This window comes from Neoarius graeffei, chromosome 25 (genome assembly GCF_027579695.1).
Source record: "Neoarius graeffei isolate fNeoGra1 chromosome 25, fNeoGra1.pri, whole genome shotgun sequence".
Lineage (NCBI taxonomy): Eukaryota > Metazoa > Chordata > Actinopteri > Siluriformes > Ariidae > Neoarius > Neoarius graeffei.
The window spans coordinates 23,369,474-23,394,635 of record NC_083593.1 but is presented as its reverse complement, the minus strand read 5'-3'; the positions used below and the strand labels follow the sequence as shown (position 1 = coordinate 23,394,635).

General features: G+C 45.2%; 2 protein-coding genes across 8 annotated transcripts in view; both read right to left on the bottom strand.

Moving 5' to 3' along the window:
* The window catches only part of LOC132873196 (adhesion G-protein coupled receptor G2), a 194,613-nt gene that overhangs the window by 143,932 nt on the left and 25,519 nt on the right, over nucleotides 1-25,162 (bottom strand). For 4 of the 7 annotated variants that reach the window (XM_060908529.1, XM_060908534.1, XM_060908535.1 and 1 more), the window contains exons 3-5: nucleotides 17,596-17,742; nucleotides 17,351-17,443; nucleotides 16,608-16,697 (exon numbers count right to left, since the gene is read on the bottom strand). The exons of 1 other annotated variant lie outside the window; for it this stretch is intronic. In XM_060908529.1, the coding sequence (XP_060764512.1) occupies nucleotides 16,608-16,697; nucleotides 17,351-17,443; nucleotides 17,596-17,742 (330 nt within the window). The remainder of the gene's footprint in view (nucleotides 1-16,607; nucleotides 16,698-17,350; nucleotides 17,444-17,595; nucleotides 17,743-25,162) is intronic. 2 more of the 7 variants (XM_060908530.1, XM_060908532.1) reach the window with 2 other exon arrangements.
* uspl1 (ubiquitin specific peptidase like 1) overlaps nucleotides 1-25,162 on the bottom strand; it is a 504,778-nt gene that overhangs the window by 465,953 nt on the left and 13,663 nt on the right. The window lies entirely within an intron of this gene.

Below are 25,162 nucleotides of genomic sequence, written 5' to 3'. Positions count from 1 at the left end.
TGTGTGCGTGATCATATGCCATCCGCTCCGAGCTTATGTGCCGGGGCTCAGCCCCGGACAGCCCCGGCCCAATTTAACCCCTGAGTGTATGAGCAAAATATTTGCAAGGGCACAAAATCAACCTGAAAAGAATAATAATGTTATAGCATATGAACTATCAAATTGTGTAGTATATATTTCGAGTCAATAAATTGCTGCATTGTCTTGTGACAGTGATACCAATAATGAGATATGCATTGCAGACACAAATACAAATTTATTATTTTCTTTGACACCACATGCCATGCACCAGAAACACGTCATTTATTATGGTGTGACTCTGTTTGGTGCCTGGTGGACAGCAGTGAACCAGCACTTTGACTTTACATCCTTACTATATAGTTACAATTGAAAATCAAACTAGATATGTCAAACAATTTTCTGGTTACATCTTTCATGTCCACACACTTTGGAGTTCGGAGCGTGCAGCCACAGATTGCAGAGCATATGCACACCATTAGGACTAATTAGCATGCACCTGTTACTGATTAGAGCGCAATCACAGTGCATACACAGAATGACTCTCAGTAACACAGATTTTACAAAAGCCTTGTGTGGCATCGGGGTCATGGCCAAGCATTGGTTTGTGAATGGAGGGCGGAGTCTGGGAAGGTGAGTGGCAAAGTCAGTGCACCTGTTGTCAATTAATGTTGTGTTTGTGTGTTTTGCAGTGAAGACCGAAGGTAGAAAAGGAGGGATAGAGCAATAAGAAGGAAGCTTTCCCGATGAGAACACATGTGCGAGTGTGTGTGTGTGTGTGAGTGAGTGAGTGAGTGAGTGAGTGAGTGAGTGAAAGTATGCCAAGTGAAGCTGAAAAGCCAAAAAATTAATAAAATAAAGTTGTGTGAACATCAGCTCCTGCCTGCCATGCTTCAGTACTCCACCCATATCAGGGAAATACTACAGTGGTGCTGAAAGCCGGGATACTGAAGGGAACCACCCATGGAGTCCTCCCCATTCAAGGACCTCCTCCATACCCTCGCCACCACCCAACAAAACCAGCATCAAGCGCTGATCCCTGTCCGAAAGGAGCAGGAACAACGCTTTGAAGCCTTGATGCTGGCCCAGCAGGAAGATTGCCAGGCATTCTGGCACCTGCTCACGTCAGCGGGGTCCTCAACCACCACCGCAGCAGACCCTCCCCACATGACCCTCAAGAAGATGGGGCCGCATGATGATCCAGAAGCCTTCGTTGCTCTCTTCAAGCAAGCGGCCGAAGCATGGGGGTGGCCGGTTGAAAAGCACATGGCGGACTTACTTCCATTACTGACTGGTGAGGCGCAGCTCGCTGCGCAGCAGCTCCCAGCCGATAGCCGGCTCATATACGCAGACCTGAAGCAAGACATCCTGCAGTGTGTCGGCCACTCCCTGGAACAACACTGTCAGTGCATCCAGACGCTTGGTTTTCTCCCCCCCAGGTGAGTGACGCCCATAACACTAGTGCAGAGGTGAAGTCTGGGCCGGTATGCTGGTGCTGCGGGGAGCCCGGGCATCTCCAGGGTCAGTGTCCCATGATGGAGGTAGGACCTGTGGTCTGGATCCCAGACGCACCAGGGACCACCCCCAATCGGGCCGGAGCGTATTGTATACCGGTGAGTGTCCAAGGGGATAGACATCACGTGTTGGTCCATTCCAGCTGTAATCAGACCTCAATCAACCAAAGCCTGGTGCAAGGTGAGGCATTGGGAAGAGCACAAGTGGTGAAGGTTTTGTGTGTGCACAGGGTTGTTCACAATTATCCGTTATTGTCCGTCCACATTCTATTTCGGGGCAAAAATATAGTTTAAAGACAGCGGTTAAGCCACATCTTACCCACCCACTGATTTTGGGGACTGATTGGCCAGGTTCAGAGGATTAATGGAGCATATAGTAGGGGGTGGGTCCTGCAATAATGCATCATGGAACTTCCTTGTTCCTGAGTTGTTTGCGACAAGTCCTTTTTTCCCGCCAGTGTTGGCATTAATTACTAATCTTTTTACATTTTTTTCTACAAATAATTTTCCAGTATCATCTTCATTTTTATTGTACTGTCATTTTCCTTTTTGTACTTTCCACTTTCGCTTTCCTTTTTCCGTATTTTTTTTCTTTTTTCGGAAGAACGCCGAGACTGGAAGCTTTCTTTCTTTCTTTCTTTCTTTCTTTTTTTCTCCTCCTGCGTAAAGACCACAAGTGGAGGCCATCCACATCGGATCTGCTTTAATATCAACAGATCTTTGATTAAGGGTACGTGAATGTTTTCATCATGGCGCACCTTCAGCCTGTTCAGTGTGCTAAGTGCAGGATGTTTAGTCATTCTTCCTCCGTCGCTAGCGATAGCTTTATTTGTGATAAGTGCAGATTAGTTAGCTCTCTGATGGAGAAGATTATAGTGCTAGAAGTGCATGTCCAGGCTTTAGAGAAGGCCAGTGAGCATGAGAACAGTGTAGTTCTGTAGAGGAAAGTCTGGTTGCCCTAGGTGGAGTTAGTAATCCCCCAACTCTGGCATTAGAACTCTTACAGTGGGGCGAATGGGTGACGGCTCAGCGGCATAAGCGTAGAGCCAAAGCTACTGCTGAGGCTCGCCCACGGGAGCACCACTCCTCTCCACATCACGTATTGAATAGGTTTGCTCTCCTTAGTGATGCACCCACTGAGAAACCTGAAAGAGCTCTGGTTATAGGGGACTCTATCATACGGCATGTGAAATTAGCTCAGCCTTTAGGGGCAACAGCAGCTTTAGTCAGGTGTACAGTGGTGCTTGAAAGTTTGTGAACCCTTTAGAATTTTCTATATTTCTGCATAAATATGACCTAAAACATGATCAGATTTTCACACAAGTCCTAAAAGTAGATAAACAGAACCCAGTTAAACAAATGAGACAAAAATATCATACTTGGTCATTTATTTATTGAGGAAAATGATCCAATATTACATATCTATGAGTGGCAAAAGTAAGTGAACCTCTAGGATTAGCAGTTAATTTGAAGGTGAAATTAGACTCAGGTGCTTTCAATCAATGGGATGACAATCAGGTGTGAGTGGGCACCCTGTTTTATTTAAAGAACAGGGATCTATCAAAGCCTGATCTTTACAACACATGTTTGTGGAAGTGTATCATGGCATGAACAAAAGAGATTTCTGAGGACCTCAGAAAAAGTGTTGTTGATGCTCATCAGGCTGGAAAAGGTTACAAACCCATCTCTAAAGAGTTTGGACTCCACCAATCCACAGTCAGACAGATTGTGTACAAATGGAAGAAATTCAAGACCATTGTTACCCTCCCCAGGAGTGGTCGACCAACAAAGATCACTCCAAGAGCAAGGTGTGTAATAGTTGGCGAGGTCACAAAGGACCCCAGGGTAACTTCTAAGCAACTGAAGGCCTCTCTCACATTGGGTAATGTTAATGATCATGAGTCCACCATCAGGAGAACACTGAACAATAATGGTGTGCATGGCAGGGTTGCAAGGAGAAAGCCACTGCTCTCCAAAAAGAACATTGCTGCTCATCTGCAGTTTGCTAAAGATCATGTGGACAAGCCAGAAGGGTATTAGAAAAATGTTTTGTGGATGGATGAGGCCAAAATAGAACTTAATGTTGTAAATGAGAAGCGTTATGTTTGGAGAAAGGAAAACACTGCATTCCAGCATAAGAACCTTATCCCATCTGTGAAACATGGTGGTTGTAGTATCATGGTTTGGGCCTGTTTTGCTGCATCTGGGCCAGGATGGCTTGCTGTCATTGATGAAACAATGGAATCTAAATTATACCAGCGAATTCTAAAGGAAAATGTCAGGACATGTGTCCATGAACTGAATCTCAAGAGAAGGTGGGTCATGCAGCAAGACAACAACCCTAAGCACACAAGTTGTTCTACCAAAGAATGGTTAAAGAAGAATAAAACTAATGTTTTGGAATGTCCAAGTCAAAGTCCTGACCTTAATCCAATCAAAATGTTGTGGAAGGACCTGAAGCGACCAGTTCATGTGAGGAAACCCACCAACATCCCAGAGTTGAAGCTGTTCTGTACGGAGGAATGGGCTAAAATTCCTCCAAGCCAGTGTGCAGGACTGATCAACAGTTACTGGAAATGTTTACCTGCAGTTATTGCTGCACAAGGGGTCACACCAGATACTGAAAGCAAAGGTTCACATACTTTTGCCACTCACAGATATGTAATATTGGATAATTTTCCTCAATAAATAAATGACCAAGTATAATATTTTTGTCTCATTTGTTTAATTGGGTTCTCTTTATCTACTTTTAGGACTTGTGTGAAAATCTGATGATGTTTTAGGTCATATTTATGCAGAAATATAGAAAATTCTAAAGGGTTCACAAACTTTCAAGCACCACTGTATACCGGGAGCCAGGGTGCTGGACATAGCAGGTAATCTTAGGGTCCTAGGCAAACACAGGTTCTCAAAGATAGTTATCCATGCAGGAGCTAATGATATACGCCTTTGTCAGTCTGAGGTTACAAAGAGTAACTTTGTAGAGGTGTTTAAATTAGCGAAGGCGATGTCCGATGCTGTAGTATGCTCTGGCCCCATCCCAATGCGGTGTAGCGATGTAGCTTACAGCAGGTTATGGTCGCTGAACTGCTGGCTGTCCAGGTGGTGCTCTGAAAACAGTGTGGGCTTTATAGATAATTGGGCTAATTTTGAGGGCACTGCTGGCCTGTTAGGGCGGGATGGTATCCATCCCACTCGGGAAGGTGCTGCTCTCATTTGCTGCAGCATAGGTCATAGTCTCAGAACAGGCCTAGTTAATTTCTGACAATCCAGAGCCAAGGCCAGGGAGCAGACAAACAGGCTAAACCGACTGTCTGCTAGCTGCACAGAGTCGTCACTCAGGGTCCACTACATCGAGACTCTGTCTGTTCCCCGAGCTCAACAAAAAGGTAGAAATATTCAGAGAGTTTGTTCCAGTAACCTAATCAATATAAAATTAGATCATACTGACTGTACAGCTGCTGCCAGCACCTTTGATCTAAAGGTGGGGCTATTAAATATTAGATCTCTTACATCTAAAGCGCTAATGGTTAATGAACTCATTACTGATCAGGAGTTTAATGTTTATGTTTAATGCAATCCATGTTTAACTGAAATATGGATTAAGCCAAATGAATATATAACATTAAATGAAGCGAGTGTGAATGTGAGTGTGAATGGTTGTCTGTGTCTATGTGTCAGCCCTGTGATGACCTGGCGACTTGTTCAGGGTGTACCCCGCCTTTCGCCCGTAGTCAGCTGGGATAGGCTCCAGCTTGCCTGCGACCCTGTAGAACAGGATAAAGCGGCTAGAGATGATGAGATGATGATGAAGCGAGTCCTCCTGGATACAGTTATATACACCAGCCTCATCTAATGGCCCTTTTCCACTACCCTTTTTCAGCTCACTTCAGCTCGCTTCAGCTCACTTCAGCCCGACACGGCTCGTGTTTCGACTATCTAAAAACAGCACGACTCAGCTCGCTTCAGCCCTGCTTAGCCCCCAAAACTTGCACCGTTTTGGAGTGGGGCTGAAGCGAGCCAAACCGAGCTGAGTGAGGCTAGGGGCGTGAGCAGACACTCCCCTGTGCACTGATTGGTGAGGAGGAGTGTCCTCACATGCCCCGCGAGCACGCTGGGATCTGTAAACACCGTAAACCCGGAAGAAGGAGAGTTACGAATTACGAGAATTATGAAGCCTTATGCGCCTCGCCTCATCTATACGCTCTTGCCAGTATCTGTTGGCGTTGTTGGTGACAACAAGCCACAGCACCAAGACCAGCAACACTAACGACTCCATGTCCTCCATGTTTATTGTTTACTCTCCGGGTTGTGAGACTACCGCTTAAAAGCTCACTGATGTCACTGTTTGCACCGCCTAACGACATCACCTGATGTCCACCCACTTTCGCTAACTCCACCCAATGTGTCCACCCACTTCCAGCCAGCACGGTTCAGCGCGGTTGTAGTCGAAATGCAACTCCAACAGCCCCACTCGGCTCGACTCAGCCCGACACGGCACGGCTCAGCCGCATTGGTAGTGGAAAAGCGGCATAACTGGCAGAGGAGGCGGCGTTGCGGTTATTTCTAATGATTAGCTAGGTGTAACACAAAAACCTGGTTATAAATTTAATACATTTGAAGTTCTTCATACTCATATATAATGTATGTAGCCTCAAAAAATAAGTCTACCCAGTTAATTCCGTTACTTATTATTTACAGGCCCCCGGGGCCATATTCTGAGTTTCTTTCTGAATTTGCAGATTTTATCTCAGATCTGGTTATTTCCTTAGACAAAGCTTTAGTTGTCGGAGATTTTAATATTCACTTTGATAACCCAGAAGACCCTTTAAAAACAGCATTTGTGTCCATTTTAGATTCAGTAGGAATTAATCAGAATGTCATAGGACCGACCCATAGTGGTGGTCACACCCTCGAGCTAATACTAACATTCGGGTTAAATGTAGAAAATATAGTCATACTTCCACAGTCTGAAGTTATCTCAGATCATCATCTCATCTCATTCAAACTATGTCTGAGTAATAATATATGCACCTCACCACGCTACCGTATTAAATGTACATTCACGTCAACTACTGCACAGAGCTTTATAAATGATCTCCCAGAGTTATCAACTTTGATTGGGTCACTGTCAGCCCCTGCAGAACTTGATCAGGTAACTGAATGCTTAGAGTCAACATTCCGATAATGTAGCTCCTCTTAAAAGGAAAATGGTCAGAGACAAAAAATTAGCACCCTGGTATAATGATGACACTCGCACATTAAAACAGACCACTTGAAAATTGGAACGTAAATGGCATCAAACAAAATTGGTAGTGTTCAAATTAGCGTGGAAGGAGAGCTTCCTGAAGTATAAAAAAAGCTCTTAGTGTTAGGACTGGGACTGTTTTGGCCTCTAGAGGCCACTGTTATTTCCTTTTCTGGCCATGTTTGTCTTGGGCCTCTAGAGGTCACCACTGTGTTCTGTGTTTTGTTTTTGTCTTATTGCCTGTTTCCTGCCCCGCCCTGTCCTTAATTAGTTTGTGTATTTATACCCCTGAGTTCAGTCCTCTTGTCACGGAGTCTTTGTGCTGTTATGTTTAGCTCCAGTAACCTCTGTTCCGATTTCCTCGCCCGTGTCTTTGTGGTTTTTGTACTTTGCTTTCTTTTGGACTTTTTGGACTTTGTGTTTACCATTTTGGATCCTCTGAGCGTTTGTATTTTTGCCTCTTCTTTTCTGGTTTTTTGGCTCTTTATTTCTTTGAACTTTTGTTTTTTTTCCTGGTTATCTTCTGAGTGTTTGGATTATACTTTTGTTTTTGCCTTGGATTGTAAATAGTGTAAATATTGTAAATAAACCTTTTGATACTTTTTCTACTTCCACCTCATGCCTCTGCATTTTGAGTCATCCCCCTGGTGGCCTAGTGGGGGTTTGCTGGATTATCACACCAGCGAACCAGGTTCGAATCCCAGCAAAACCCTAACAGAAAGACTCCGTCATGACCGACTCAGCAGAGGCTTCTTCATCTGTCTACCCAGCCAACCTTCAGGGAATGATGGCTGCGTTAACACGCCTCGGATCCACCATGGACACTCATGGATGGACTCTCGCAAGCCAACGTGAGACCCTTGCTCGCCACGAGGCACTGCTTCAGCAGATTGAGAGAACCCTGGCACAGCTGACTTCTCTGCCCCCATCTCCTCCGCCTGATTCTGCTCCTGCTCCACCATCCACTCCTGCTCCAGTGCCTCCTGCCATGCTGCCTTCTTCACCTCGCGAACCCAGCCTTCCTGCACCACAGAGGTATGACGGCAAGCACAGTGAGTGTCGAGAGTTCCTTACCCAGTGTCAACTCACCTTTGAGCTTCAGTTTACCACCTACACTACGGATCGCCGCAAGATTGCCTTTGTGATAACCTTGTTAGCTGGTACGGCACGAGCCTGGGCTACTGCTATCTGGCAGAGACAGGGACCTGAGTGCTCTGATTTCCAGCTGTTTACTGAGGAGATGCTGCGTGTCTTCGATCAAGCAGACATCAGTAAAGACGCAGCCAGAAAGCTCATGTCCATCCGGCAAGGGGGAAGCATCGCAGACTACGCCATCTCGTTCTGGACACTCGCAGCAGTAAGTGGATGGAACGAGACTGCCCTGGTGTCAGCCTTCCACCATGGTCTGTCTGACCCCATCAAAGACGGTCTGGCTTCTATCGGATGCCCAAGTGACCTCGAAACACTGATCTCACATTCTACTCGTCTGGACAACAGGATGAGAGAACACCGCCAAGTCCTGAGCCTCCCCGGCCTCCCTGCCTCTACCTGGAGCCCGTCTACCTCCTCCAGTGACTGTCCAGAACCCATGCAAGTGGGTTGTACTCACCTCTCCGCATCTGAGAGGGAGCACAGAAGGAGGGACAAGTGCTGCATCTACTGTGGCAAGCCTGGTCACTTCCGAGCATTATGTCCCGAACTCTCAGGAAAAGGACCGCCCCGTCCAGCCGAGGGAGGGTTGTGACGGGGCCTACCCTCTCTCCCGGACTCCCTGGCCAAGGAATCTACATCCCGGTTTCCATCTCCTGGGGTGAGTCCGTCCACTCTTGTCAAGCCTTGTTAGACTCAGGGGCAGCTGAAAACTTTATGGATATCCACTTCGCCCAAAGCATCAATGTCCCGACTGTGCCTCTTGAAGTCCCACTGTCTGTGTCTGCCCTCGATGGCCAAGTGTTAGGTGATGGAAGAGTCACCCAAGTAACTTCTCCAGTCTTCCTCCAGTCTCAAGGTCACAAGGAAGAAATATCCCTGCACCTGATTCCCTCACCTGAGTTCCCAGTTATTCTAGGTCTTCCTTGGCTTACCCGCCACAACCCTCGTATAGACTGGGTACAAGCCAGGTTGTGAAATGGGGCCCTGCATGCCATGCCTCTTGTTTGCTCTCTAGCTCTCCTGTGTCTCCTGCTGAGCCCCCTGATCTCATCAAGTTATCTCAAGTTCCCACAGAGTACTGGGATCTCAAGGAGGTCTTCAGCAAGAGCAGGGCCGCCGTTCTTCCTCCGCACCGTGCCTACGACTGTGCCATCGACTTGCTCCCTGGGACTACTCCTCCTCGGGGCCGTCTGTTCTCCCTCTCTCAGCCAGAATGCAAGGCCATGAAGGAGTACATCAAGGAAGCCTTGGCCTCTGGGTTCATTCAACCCTCCACCTCACCCACTGGTTCCGGCTTCTTCTTTGTCGGCAAGAAGGATGGGGGTCTCCGACCATGTATTGATTATAGGGGCCTGAACAAGATCACCGTGCACAACCGCTATCCCCTTCCGCTGATGTCCACAGCACTCGACCTGCTCCAAGGCGCCACCATCTTCACCAAGTTGGACTTACGGAACGCATACCACCTCATCCGTATCCGACAGGGAGATGAGTGGAAGACCGCCTTTAACACCCCGTCAGGGCACTACGAGTACCAGGTGATGCCCTTTGGACTCACCAATGCACCAGCTGTTTTTCAGGCCCTTATCAACGACGTCTTGAGGGATATGATTAATCTATACGTTTTCGTCTACCTCGGCGACATTCTTATATTCTCCAAGACCGTGCAGGAACACTGCCACCATGTCCGCCAAGTCCTCCAGAGACTCTTGCAGAATAATCTGTTTGCTAAAGCCCAGAAATGCGAGTTGCATGTCCCTGAGGTCTCCTTCCTGGGATTTATCGTATGAACGGGGCAACTCCAAATGGACCCAGCCAAGACCCTGGCCGTCCGGGACTGGCCTACTCCCAAGTCCGTTAAGGAGGTTCAGCGGTTCTTAGGATTCGCTAACTTCTACCACAAGTTCATCAGGAACTTCAGTTCCGTAGCTGCACCTATGTCGGACCTCACCAAAAGGACTGGTGGCTCCTTTGTCTGGTCCCCTCAGGCGGAAGAGGTGTTTAATGACCTAAAACACCGCTTTTGCACGGCACCTATTCTGGTTCTCCCAGACACCTCCCAACCATTCATCGTGGAGGTGGACGCCTCGGACAGTGGTGTCGGCACGGTGCTCTCTCAACACTCAGAAGGGAAGCTGCACCCCTGCACTTACTTCTCCCACCGCCTGAGCCCTGCGGAGTCCCGCTATGATGTGGGGGATCGGGAACTGCTAGCGGTCAAACGAGCCCTTGAGGAGTGGAGGCACTGGCTGGAGGGAGTGCAACATCCATTCCTGGTGTGGATGGACCATAAGAACCTGGAGTACCTCCAGCAAGCCAAGAGGCTGAACCCACAACAGGCTAGGTGGGCTTTGTTTTTCAGCCATTTCAGCTTCACCCTATCATACCGCCCAGGCTCTAAGAACACCAAACCGGACACGCTCTCCAGGCTGTTCTCGCCCAACAACAGGGAGAGTGAAGTTGGGCCGATCATCCCTATATCCCGGATTATGGCTCCTGTCCGCTGGGGTATTGAGGAGACCGTTTGACAAGCTCAACGCCGGGACCCTGATCCTGGGATGGGGCCACCGGGCTTCCTGTACGTCCCTCGTCAAGCCCGGGCCAAGGTTCTCCAGTGGGGTCACTCTTCCCCTCTCACCTCCCACCCGGGAGCTCGGAGGACCCTGGACTTCCTGAAAAGACGCTTCTGGTGGCCTAACATGGAGAAGGAAGTGAGGCCATTCGTCCTGTCCTGTGAGGTCTGCACCAGAACCAAGAACCCGCGACAGCGTCCCCAGGGTCTCCTGCATCCTCTGCCTATTCCCCGGCATCCCTGGTCCCATGTGGCGGTCGACTTCATCACGGGTCTCCCTGAGTCTCAAGGTAACACTGTCATATTGGTCATAGTGGACAGATTCTCCAAGGCTTGCCGCTTTATTCCACTGTGCAAACTCCCCTCTGCTCTTGACACTGCTAAATTGTTGTTCACTCATGTCTTCCGAGTTTTTGGTCTCCCTCAGGACATCGTCTCTGACCGGGGGCCCCAGTTCTCCTCCCGAGTATGGCACGGCTTCTGCAAGAGCATCGGGGCCACTGCCAGCCTCTCCTCTGGGTTCCACCCCCAGTCCAACGGCCAGACGGAGAGGCTCAACCAGGACCTGGAAACCACCCTGCGAGGCCTGGCTATGGATAACCCGACATCGTGGAGCACCTGGCTGCCATGGGCAGAGTACGCCCACAACACCCTGCAGTCATCAGCCACCAAGCTGTTGCCATTCCAGTGCCAATTCGGGTTCCAGCCACCTCTGTTCCCAGACCAGGAGGAGGACGCTGGGGTGCCCTCGGTCAACCATTACGTGAGACGGTGTCGCAAGACCTGGAGCAAGGTCAGGAGGACACTCATCCAGACCTCCAGTACCAACCAGACTCAGGCCAACTGCCATAGGAGACCTGCCCACACTTTCCGCCCTGGGCAGCGGGTTTGGCTGTCCACCAAGGACCTTCCGCTGCGGGTGGAGAACCGCAAGCTTGCTCCTCACTACATTGGCCCCTTCAAGGTTGTACACAGAGTTAACCCTGTCTCCTACCAGCTCCAGTTACCACGTATGCTAAGGATCAACCCCACATTCCATGTTTCCCTGTTGCGGCCCGTAACCACCAGCACAAAGATGATCTCCCAGGTAACAAAACGAGTCAACTGTCTCCAGCTCATGTGGACCAAGAGCCACCTGGTCAAATTGCTTGCTGACAATAGGGCGAGCCAAGCCAAGACAACGGTCACATCTGAAGGAGGGATCTGCAGAGAGCCTGCCACGGGTTCTTGTACACTTCTTATGTACCCAATGTTGGCATCCATTGCAGAAAATGGAGTTGCAGCCAACACCTTTTCTGCAAACACCACAAGGATGTTTACCAGGGTCCCTTAGAGAATTAAGGTTTGGGCCAGATATCATGACCTTCGTTTTCGCCATATTAACCCTCAACCCTCTTAACTCCAGGCCGTTTTTCCACAACAGAAACTTGCCTGAAAGCTCCTCAAGTGTCTCAGCAACAATCACCAAATTGTCGGCATACAGAAGTTCCCAGGGGGCGCCAGTAGAGAAATCACGAGACAGGGCTTCCAGCACGATGACAAAAAGGAGTGGACTAATGACAGAACCTTGGTGTATGCCAACTTTTACCTCGAACTCCTTGCTGTAAGAGTTGTTAATCCGTACCATGCTTTTTGCATTCATGTACATAGCCTGTACTGTTCTAACAATCCATTCTGGAATACTCACACACCTCATTGCCCACCACAGCACTTCATGGGGCACCAGGTCGAATGCCTTTTCCAAGTCCACAAAGGCAAAGTACAGATTTCTTTCCTTAGCCAGATACTTCTCCTGTAGCTGTCTCACAATGAAGATAGCATCACTCATTCCTCTTCCTGGCACAAAGCCGAATTGGAATTCGGCAATGTCTAGGATCTCACGTATTACTTTGTCCAGCACTCTCTCAATGACCTTCAAACAGTGTTCTGTCAGCTTTAGACCTCTGTAGTTGCCCCTGTCTGTGGCATCACCCTTGCCCTTGAACAGGTTGATAATGAAACTAACATCCCAGTCCTTTGGAATACAACCCTCAACAATGATGGCATTTGCGAGCTTGGTTAAAATGGGGCAGCTGACGGCGATGGAGGCTTTAAGCATATCAGCCACGATGCAGGAGGGTCCAGGGGATTTTCTAGACTTCATTTTGGTGATTGCCTCAGCAATCATCTCACCCCTTACAAGAATGGGGGGACCAGCAACAGGCTCAGCCACGGGCAGGTCATTAACACACCAGGGAAACTCAACGTTGAGTAGGCATTCATAATGTTCTTTCCAAGCCTTCTTCTTCTGACTGTCACTTAGACATAAGTTGCCTTGGTCATCTTTAATGCAACTCTCACCAACAACGTCGAGCTGCTCTTTCTTCATCAACTTAGCCATACGGAACACATCCACTTTACCGGACCTAACATCATCGAATTTACTCTCCTCGGCTCTCTTCTTGGCTTCAAAGACTATGCGCTTGGTGAGACGCTTGGCTTGGAGGTAGTCCTCTTTATTCCCACCATTCTTCCATTCCTTCCAAAGGCGTCTTTTTTCACAAACAGCATGACTGACTGACTCATCCCACCACCAGGTTTGCTTCCTTCTGTTTCTCCTTTTGGTGACTCCACATATCTTATCAGATGCTTTCAATAGGCCATTTTTAAGGAACTGCCAGGTATCCTCCACAGTGGTGATGTGACTGCTGTCATGTAGTTCAACTTCCACCGCCTCCAGAAAGCATTCTTTCAACTTCCATGTATGGAGTTTAGGGGTAAAGGACTGCTTACACCCCAGCCTAATCGCACAGACATGACCTCCAAATGCAGCAAGGTGATGAAAATTTATCTTTCCTTAAATATGCAGCCTTCCCATCTACTCAGCTTCTGTGCATGCCATTGACAATATAGGGAAAGAAGTTAATTTTGCAGAAACATGGAGACAGACTTAGGCCAGTAGCCTACTTCTCTGGGAAACTGGACCCCATGGCAGCAGGTCTTCCCCTCTGCTTCAGAGCTGTAGCAGCAGCTGAAAAGGCTGTAGCAGCTTCCTGAGATCTGGTAGGGGGGTGCCCTCATCACTTGTCTGTTTCTGCAATAAACCTTCTTTCTCTTGCAAAAGGACGAGACTGGTGTTGGTATTTGTCATTTTTCCACGACAAGCCTTTATTTGTCACATGTACACTCAAGCACAGACTTAAGCACACAGTGAAATTTCACCCATCTGAAGCAGTGAACCCACACATGCACACAAGTGAGCAATGAGCACACACACATATCCAGAGCAGTGGGCAGCTATGCTACAGTGCCCAGGGACCAATTGTGGGTTACAGCCCAATTTCAGGCCATGGCTGCCCCATGTTAACCTAAGTGCATGTCTTTGAACTGTGGGGGAAACCAGAGCACCCGGAGGAAACCCACGCAGACACGGGGAGAACATGCAAAATCCATACAGAAAAGCTCCTGTCAGCCACTGGGCTCAAACCTAGAACCTTCTTGCTGTGAGGCAACAGTGCTAACACGACGAGGCACCCCATGAACAACACTGTGCCACCCCATGAACACTACACCAGCTGGAAGGTGACTCCATTGCTGCGCTGACTGCGCCGACTTGTGGGTAAGCTAGCATTGGCCTTGAAGAAACATCTTGGAATAAGTTGGTTACAATCTAGAACTAGTATTAATAATCTCAGAGTTGATGAGAGTTGATTTTTCTAATAGGAAATGCTAGATTGTTTCAACTATATTCAAGATATTCTAACTTGTTAAGTTATCATTTTTGCAGTGTAGAAGAATACAAGACACCAACTCTGAGATTATTAAAACTAGTTCTAGATTGTAACCAACTTATTCCAAGATGTCTTGTCAAGTAAAATTATCTGTCCATGCAGCAAGATAATTTCACTAGTATTAAGGAATTTTCTCATCAGATTCAGTTTTCTGCAGTGTAATTGACCTAATTATAGGAGGTTGGCCTTAGTTGAACCAATTATGGACTTTCCATAACATTTTAATCTCCCACAGTCCTCCTATACAGCATGCGGGAAAGGAAAGGTGGGGGACTCATCATTTACGTGAACAACCGCTGGTATAACCCGGGACATTTCTCCATAAAGACAGTCTTATGTTGCCCAGACTTGGAGCTGATAGCATCACCATCTGTGTTTACATCCCTCCGAGGGCAGACGCAGCCGCTGCATGTGAGGGGATTCATACTGTCACAGCAAGGCTGCAGACACAGCACCCTGAGGCATTTATGATCATTTCTGGGGACTTTAAACACACTACTTTGGATTCTACTTTGGCTGCTTTTTACCAGGCTGTGGACTGTATCTTTTTAATTTCCCTGAGGGAACCCTCCCAAAGGGATCAATAAAGTTCTAATCTAATCTAATCTAATCTAATCTAATCTAATCTAATCTAATCTAATCTAATCTAATCTAATCTAATCTAATCGTATTACTGCCCAGCGCTTTCATGTTGTTTACTTTTGTGTGTGTCAATAAATAACATTATCCGTGTACCACACAAACACAGGAACACCTAATTTAGAGTATAGTTTCTCTTATTTCTTACCCTGGTAACAGTCAACTTGTGACTCGTCGATTTTCTTGGTCTTTTTCTCGGCTCTGCTTTGGTCCTCGGCTTCTGGGTGCCTCGCACAAAGCGCTCCCATTTCTCTCTCATTGTCTGGTCTTTTGGAAAACGATTAGTACTAATCCCATCAAGATTGGTGTTGCTATACCCTCCTACGATACATCTGTTAACCATTTTAATAATTACGTGATAACGTTGAAGAAATTTGCAGAAAACCACCAGGTCATTTTCTCATAAACAAACCAGCGCTGACATAGGATTCAGAAGGAGGCGTCCCGCACGTGACATCACGAAAATCAATGTTTGCTGGGAAATCCAAATGCCAAGTTTTTTCAGAGGTGGACAAATTCGCCTCAAATGGCTTGAGTTCAACTGAATTTTTCTGGTATTGCGCAAGGTAAAAAAAATTGCACAAAATGCAAAATGTGACAGATATTTGACCAAAGTTTAATATAAAATAGGAGAATTACATTGATCTTGGGGCGGCACGGTGGTGTAGTGGTTAGCGCTGTCGCTTCACAGCAAGAAGGTCTGGGTTCAAGCCCTGTGGCCAGCGAGGGCCTTTCTGTGCGGAGTTTGCATGTTCTCCCTGTGTCCGCATGGGTTTCCTCTGGGTGCTCCGGTTTCCCCCACAGTCCAAAGACATGCAGGTTAGGTTAACTGGTGACTCTAAATTGACCGTAGGTGTGAATGTGAGTGTGAATGGTTGTCTGTGTCTATGTGTCAGCCCTGTGATGACCTAGCGACTTGTCCAGGGTGTACCCCGCCTTTTGCCCATAGTCAGCTGGGATAGGCTCCAGCTTGCCTGCGACCCTGTAGAACAGGATAAAGCGGCTAGAGATAATGAGATGTTTATTTGATGTGGACATAGCAATTACATTGGACAAACCAGATGCATTGTTTGAGTGTTTTAGCACAAGTGCTAATTCGCAACACCAGTCCACAGGAGGCTTTGAAAAGACAGAACAAATGAAATATAAAGAATAGGAAAAGGGAAAAACAATCAAGAAAAAAATTAAAATGCAAGCATTTTTCAATATTTGGTTCATATAGAAGCTACAAAACAAAGGCAATATGATCAAGCAATTAATCTGTTAAGAGAATTCATGCGAACACTGTTGTGTAGATTTTAACCACTGTTTAAGTCCTTTGTTAAAAACATTTATATTGGTCTCTAGTTTGAGCTCAGTGGGTAGAGAGTTCCAAAGTTTAGCCCCCCTTACAGAGAGAGCAGACTGGCAGAAAGAAGTCTTACATCTTGGGACTAGACAATCACCACAGGTGGAAGCTCGTGTGACCACTCTATGAGAGCTCTGACACCTGATGGCCACTTCAGAAAACAGTGTCGACACATGGTTATTTAGACATTTAAAAAGGAATCTAAGAGTACTAAAATTAATAAAATTTTCAAAAGTGAAAAGGTTGTGTTTCCTTAATATGCGGCAATGATGCCATTTCACTGGTTTCCGGTCCATAATTTTTATGTGATATGCATAATTCACCTGTGATATGCACTTTAACCCACCTGTTGTAGCATTAAAGCTAGCTGTGACTGGTAGAGTTGTGTTAGTGGTGTTGATGTATGCTCCTGGTGTGTTTGTTGACACTGTGGCCACTGAACCATTAAGACAGATAGAGGCAGACTTTTTAAAATCAGAATCAGATTAGCATGCATTACAACAACACTCCAAATAGAATGTCCTTGCAATGGTCTAAAACATCTATTATAATAATTTAGCTCACAAAATATTAGCATGTTGATCACAATGTTTCCTGTTATATGAACAAAATATTATAGAAACATTGGTTTTAATGTTCCTACAAGCAAAAATGTTTTTGGAATGTGACATTGTTGGAAATATAATAACCTTCTCAATATCTCTGAAAAATTTTTTCAAAAAACTTCTAAACAAATTCTAACACCCAGAAAACATTTTGCTAATCTAAAATTGTTAGCTAGATTGTAACACTTAACAATTACAATTTCTATCAGCAATACAGAAACTTAATTGAGGGCCATTGTCTTTGATCAATGCATCTGTTGTAGCATTAGAAAAACTGTGACCCAAGGGGCTGTGACAGTTGTGGTGCTAGTGTTTACTGCTGTTGTGTTTGCTGGATCTTTGGTCCTTAAACCATCAAGACAGAAAAGAGAAATACTGTTTCCACAAGAGTATCATATGGTGCAGCAACCAGGAACACTTAAAGATTATTACTTTTAATACTAATACAGAACCATGCTAAAATAAATACGTTTGGTTAACCCACCATTTGTAGCATTAGCAAAAGCTGTGACCAGTGGGGTTGTGGTAGCTGTAGGGGTAATGTTCACTTCTGAAGTGTTTGCTGGTTTATTTGTTCCTGAACAAACAAGACAATAAAATCAAGCACTAATAACTATTTTAAAAATCATTGTTTTAAAGCAAAAAAAAAAAAGATGCTTTAGCAGGTTATTGCAAATACCAAAACCAACACTTTGAATCAAACATACACGTGTCCTTATTTTTCCTTACCGGATGTTATAATCTGATCTGTTGTGGATGATGTGTTCATAACAACAGTTGAAGGAACAGCAATGGGTGTATTTTTTGTTACTGATAGAAATTCCTGTCCTCCTGTTGGTGCTGTTGTAGTTGCATTTGTTGTGATGGTGTATGCTACTGGGGAAAAGACAAAGAAGTGAGCTGATGAGACCTTCAACTGAAAAAAGATACAATCCCTAAGAACACGAGAATATTATGGTATCATCATTATTTTCTTCCTGGATGCTTATAAGCCTGGCCTAGCAGATCTTCCATAATAAGAGATCAGGATAGATATAAAAAAAAGACAACTGCATGTATGTGTCAGTGCATTTTAGATCAGTACATGCAAAAATATGGGTAAACCTCTTTCCTGGAATTAGACTGGCAGTGTGAATTCCAGTTAAATATGCATTCCTAACCAATAAACTTTCACGGTTACCAGAGGACTAGCCCCCCACTGTAACCCTAGCTATGTAATAGGCGAGAGGCCGAGGGCTACGGAAACGGAGGTCGGCGCCGCCCTGTGTGCCACTTGGCGTGGGAAGGACTTTGGCTTGGACTTTGGTAACCAATAAACAGTAGCCTGCTGATATTTTAATTGCCAAAAAGGGGTAGCTATAGTGCAATATTAGGAAAATTTATATTTTAATGTTTAATAAATTTGAATATTAGAGTCCTGCAACACCAGGATCTGAATTTCAATTTCAAAGCAAACTGCATTCTTCTGTACATTCAGATTTTATTTTACAGCAAACACTTAAAGGTGCTGACTGAAAAGTTGAATTCTGAGCAAAATGTTCTATGCGATGCTGCACACACCGTGTACCCTATGTTTCACTGTTTTGTCAAGATAAAATGTGTCCCATGTTTTACGATTCTGAAAATTGCTGAAGCAAGTGAGCAACAATATCACGTGACCACCGTGGGGCATGTTTGACCTACTTTTAACCAAAACAAGATGGCATGGGCAAACATGGCAGACTTTGCTCTCCCACCACCAGAAAGGAAAAGGAATGCCTCCCTAGTGAGTGCAACTTCAAGATAGAGCAAGGTTATGTCAATATGTCAGTTTTCTGGACATATATCTATATCATTCTAGCTTGTGCTTAGCTAGCTTAGCCTTAGAATGCATGGGCTCAACTCCATGGTAATGATTTTGGAGTTATAGGGGCCTTTCATGTGATGTCATTGGTTTGTTTATCCGGCCAAGCTTTATGTTTGACAATGACCAGCACAAGTGTACGCGAGCAATTGTAAGCCCAATTCAGTACATCTACAGATAAACTTGGAGAAGTTACTTCTAAAAGACTAATGCCAGATACCTATAGTGCTTTTGGATGTAATAACAGATGTGGGGATCAGCCTGGTTTAACTTTTCATTGCTTCCCGGCAAACCCAGAAAGACGAGAAAAATGGCGAGCTACAGTTAAATGGGAACACTGTATGTGAACAAAGCATTCCCATGTGTGTAGAGAACCTTTTATATCAGGTTGTTGTAAAAGATCTGTGCAACATTAAAATGTATATCTGGATGTGGGTATTGGACATGATATATTTTATTAGACCTAATGCTTGGCTAGACTAGCAGCATGTTTGTTATGTACTGATAATTTAGACTAAGCTAAACACCATAAAATGTGCTAGCTCTAGGCCCTGGCTTGTTTATTACTATTAAAAGTCCACATTTGAGTTTACCCTTGTCATAATAAGGTAGTTTTTTTATCAGGAATTTCCCATAACATTCCAGCCTGCACGAAACCTGCCTTGAAATATTGGTAGGCATCTGTACTTTCATAAGCTTTTAGCATCTCCGGTGTATTTAGAAGTCCCACATACTAAATACAGCGCCCTCCACAATTATTGGCACCCCTCGTTAAGATATGTTAAAAGCCTTAAAATAAATTAAATTTTTATTGCAGAAGCATAATCTCACACTGAACATTGTAGAAAAAGTAACCTTTAACTCAAGTGAATTAAAAACATTTTAAAATCCCTGACTAAGAAATAATTATTTTTCATAAAATCGCCTGTTCCACAATTATTGGCACCCATAAGCCCTAGAAAATAAATGTAATTGAAGCATTTCTGTCATTTCTACTGTAGTTCATAAAGTTGATCAGAGTATCTAGGAAACTTTAATTAGTAACTCATCACATCCTGTTTCCCTGGGGTATAAATATGGTGTGACACAGAGGCCTATTTCTCTTATCCACTCTTCAACATGGGAAAGACAAGAGAACACACCATTCAAGTAAGGCAGATGTGTGTCGACCTTCATAAGTCAGGCAATGGCTACAAGAAAATAGCCACTCACCTACACCTGCCCATATCTACAGTCAGAGGAATCATCAAGAAGTTTAAAACAACTGGAACAGTGACAAACAAGCCTGGACGAGGATGCAAGTTTATCTTGCCACCACGCACAGTGAGGAGGATGGTAAGAGAAGTAAAAAGTTCTCCAAAGCTCACTGTTAGAGAATTGCATTAAATTGCATCTTGGGGTCACAAAGTCTCCATAACAACCATCAGGTGCTATCTAAATGTCAACAAGCTGCTTGGGAGGCACGCACAGAAAAAGCCTTTTCTCACTTACAAATATAAACGTAAATATCTTGAATTTGCTAAGCGGTACTGGAACTTCAAGTGGGACCATGTGCTTTGGTCAGATGAGACCAAGATAGAGCTTTTTGGCAACAAACACTCTAAATGGGTCTGGCATAACACAAAAGATGAGTATGCGGAAAAGCACCTCATGCCCACTGTGAAGTATGGGGGAGGATCGGTGATGCTGTGGGCCTGTTTCTCTTCCAAAGGCCCTGGGAACCTTGTTAGGGTGCATGGCATCATAAACTCATTGAAATACCAGGATATTTTAAATCAAAATCTGGTGGCCTCTGCCCAAAAGCTGAAGATGGGTTGTCACTGGGTATTTCAGCAAGATAATGACCCTAAACATGTGGCCAAATCTACACAAAAATGGTTCATCAGATACAAAGTCAAGCTCCTCCTATGGCCATATCAGTCCCCAATTGAAAACATGTGGGGTGAGCTGAAGAGGAGAGTGCATAGGAGAGGACCCAAGACTCTGGACAATTTAGAGAGATTGTGCAAAGAGGAATGGTCGAAGATCCCTCTCTCTGTATTCTCCCATCTTGTGAAATGTTATAGGAGAAGATTAAGTGCTGTCTTGTTGGCAAAAGGGGGTTGTACAAAATATTAAGATCAGGGGTGCCAATAATTGTGGCACACATGATTTCATGTAAAAGAATTATTTCTTAATGTGGGATTTTTTTCCCACTGAATAAATGCACTTGAATTAAAGGTTGGATTTTTCTCTTTTTCTGCATTGTTGTCCTATATTATTTTAAAAAATGAATTTATTAGAAGCCTAAGAACATATCTTAACAAGGGGTGCCAATAATTGTGGAGGGTGCTGTATGTCATAGTACCCCAAATCCGGTAGATGGTTTGCCGTACACTTTTCAAATGGGTAAATTAAGAAGAAGAAGAAGAAGAAGAAGCCTTTATTTTTGTCACATGTACACTTAAGCACAGTGAAATTCCTCCTCTGCATTTAACCCATCTGAAATTGTGAATGTGCATGCACACACACACACACACACACACACACACACACACACACACACACACACACACAGAGAATTTGAATTTTAAAGTGGCTTTACAACTGAGATCAAAAACACTCATTCACAAAACCAAAAACAACAGAACAGTTAGCTATTCAAAAAAGAAGCAAAAGAAAGTTCATCATCTGTCACAGAGCAAAGAGTACCAACACAACACCATTTCTCTTTGAAATCCCCCATTGCTCTCATTAGTTTGTAAAAATAAAAATCAATGGTTATTCTTGACTAAATTCTTAAAAACAGTGACAACATCATCTCCAGCCTTTTGCTGCACCTTGTTTTCTCTGCTGAGGTAAATATCAAGTTTGGCCTGACCAACAATCAGTGCGTTTACATGCACATAGAGAAAATCGAATTTCTGCCGTTGCTCGACTGAAATCGAAGTTCTAAATGGCATGGAAACACCTTAGCTAGGCTGAAATTGAACCGAACTTGATTTCTTGTAATCGAGCTACACGACCTAGATTATGCGATTTTTGCCAAGCTACTTAGTGCATGTATACCCTACCGAGCTACGTAGTCGAGCTACTTACTTCAGCACTGCCCCTTCCAGAAGTGACGAGTGACGAGACCACAAGCGGGAAACACAACAGCCTCGGTCGGCATGACAACAGCAGTAGTAGCGAGCAGCAGAAGAGGTCAGGAGGAAGAGAAAATGGCGAGCAGAAGCGTGCACTTCTGGAGCAATGAGGAGACAGAGTTCATGCTCATTCAGCTTCATGCTCATCAGCTCGTTCTTCTTGTGAACACGGAACTGATAACTTTGTTTATACTCTTGAATAGCTCTTCTTCATGACGACAACCGGAAGTGTACCAACACGATGGGGCGTGTAGCGCCACCTGTGGCTCGGGTGCACAATGTACCTCACACAATAGCTCAATTTCCTTGTATGCATGTAGGATTGGATTTCTCTGGCACCCCTGCTGGGATCCTTTGCTCGATTACCGACAGCAGCTCGATTTGGATGTGCATGTAAACGTACTGACTGAAATTCACAAGTTCACACTTTGATTTTTGCTTTTGATTATAAAAAAACAAGAATAAAGCCATGTTTGGTGAAAACAACTCCAAAAGAAGAAAACAAAAGACTTAACAAACAAAATAAAAAAGAAAGCCTGCAACAGTCCATAAAACAGTGAAAAAGTGTTTCCCTTACAGCACAGAAGGGACACGCGTCACTCATTGCAGGATTCAACACAGACAACATGGCATTTACATACAGCAATAGCACCATGCAAGATCCTCCACTGAAGATCACCAGTTCTCTTAGTTAGTGGAGGCTTATATAAAACTCTCCACACAGGCTTAATCTTATCATCAATACCGAGCTTATCCCTCCACACAGTGTCCATTCTCCCTTTCAGAGCAACCTTATTCAACACCTTTACCAGGTTTTTGTACAGAGCCTTCCCAGTAACTGAGTATAAAAGCATTCGGTCAGATTTCCTGAAAATTAACAGGGGACTAGCATGACCACATTCTTTCAAAACAGGTGAGAGACAGATATTTGGCAGAGCACCTTTATCACTGCATTGAGTGTTACTCTCACCACACTCTTCCAGAAGTCTTTTCTCCTGTCAGCTTAAGACCCCAGTAAGCTTGTCAAGAAATTTCTCCACATATCTCTCAGACCTTATACCCAAGAAAGAGGCTACTGCCTGGGCATTTTGTAAATTGCAGCCAGCCGTAATTGCAAGGCTCTTTTTGCACACAGCAAAGCTGTGAGGCCAGGCAAGTCGTTACCAGACACATCAAAACATGAACCAAACACAATAGGCTCTTCAAGCAACCAGTAGGCAGAGGATAGTTCTCCTGCCCACTAATGATTAAACAGTCCCCAGGCCCTAAAAAGGCTTTTGTAAAAGGGTGTCAGTCCATCATAAACAAGTTTCTTTGTGTCCATGTGAAAAAGAGCAACATCCAGGCCCAGGTTACAGACTCCACGCAAGATGCAATGCACCAGCGGTCTCCAGGCCAGAGTGTCCGTAGCTGTAAGCAGTCAGTGAATGAACTGTAAATGGTAGGTGTCCTTTCTGCAAGCCAGATTGATGAGACCTTGTCCTCCATTGTCTTTAGATAGGAAAAGTACCGCTTGAGGGACCCAGTGTAGTTTGTCCCAGAAGAAGTTCACGATTCCTTTTTGAATGCTCTCAAGTAGTCCAACCGGAGATTCAATACAAGCAAGTTTGTGCCACAAAGATGCCACAAGATTATTGATTATAAGAGCACGCCCCCATAAGATAATTGAGGGAGCAGCCACCTCCATTTACCCAAACAACCCTTCACCTTTTCCAAAATCCCCTCCCAGTTCTTCTGTGCAAAAATATCCTCACCCAAAAAGACACCCAGATATTTAAAACCATCCTTCCTCCAAAGCAACCTTCCCGGCAAGTCAGTGCATCTGTCTTCTCACTCACCAACCCAAACAGCTTCACTTTTTCCCCAATTAACTTTCGCAGAGGACAGAAAATAAAAATCATTCACAGTGTTTTTTAACATATTCCCATCATTCCCATCATGAACAAACACAGTTACATCATCAGCACACGCGATCATGACAGAAAGGCAAAGAAATCCCCCTCAAGTCAGACCGAAGTCTATTGCCGCTTTTCCACTACAAACGCGGCTGAGTCGGGCTGAGCCGTGCCGTGCTGAGTCGGGCTGAGCGGGGCTGTTGGAGTTGCATTTCGACTACAACCGCGCTGAACCGTGCTGGCTGGAAGTGGGTGGACACATTGGGTGGAGTTAGCGAAAGTGGGTGGACGTCAGGTGATGTCGTTAAGCAGCGCAAACAGTGACATCAGTGAGCTTTTAAGCGGTAGTCTCACGACCCGGATAGTAAACAATAAACATGGAGTCGTTAGTGTTGCTGGTCTTGGTGCTGTGGCTTGTTGTCACCGACAACGCGGACAGATACTGGCAAGAGCGTATAGATGAGGCGAAGCGCATAAGGCTTCAGAAATTCTCATAATTCGTAATTATTCTCCTTCCGGGTTTGCGGTGTTTACAGATCCCAGCGCACTCGCGGGGCGTGTGTGGGCATGTGAGGACACTCCTCCTCACCAATCAGTGCACAGGGGAGTGTCTGCTCACGCCCCCAGCCTCACTCGGCACGGTTTGGCTCGCTTCATCCCTACTCCAAAACGGTGCGAGTTTTAGGGGCTAAGCAGGGCTGAAACGAGCTGAGTCGTGCTGGTTTTTGGTAGTCAAAACGCGAGCCGTGTCGGGCTGAAGTGAGCTGAAGCGAGCTGAAGTGAGCTGAAAAAGGGTAGTGGAAAAGGGCCATATGTAACAGTGGTTCAATAGCAATAGAGTACAACATTCCAGATAGTGGACATCCCTGTCTGACCCTCCTTTTGATCTTGAAAGGGGCACTCAGGCCTCCATTGACTTTTAAAACACTTTCAATGTCACAGTAAATAGCTCTGACCATAGCCACGAACCTAGGACTGAGCCCAAAGGAGTTTAGGGTGGCCCATAAATACTCATGTTCAATCCAGTCAAAAGCTTTCTGTTGATCTAAAGAGATCAGCCCCAAATTAAAGCCCATATTTCTTGATACAGTGAGCAGATCTCTGACAACAGCTATATTATCAAAGATTGATGGGCCAGGTATACAGTAGAACTGATCGGGGTGCACTACTTGACTGATCACTTCTTTCAGCCTCGTAGCCAGAGATTTGGCTAAGATCTTCATATCAGAACATAACAGCGATACAGGGCACCAGTTGATTATATCTTGTAAGTTACCCTTCTTAGGCAAAAGTGTAATAACTGACCTGTGACAGCTAAGGGGAAGACATCCTTCCTCCAGACTTTTATGGAGCACTGCTAGGAGATCCTCTCCAATACATGACCAAAAGACCTTGTAAAAATCAACTGGCAACCCATCAATCCCAGGAGCTTT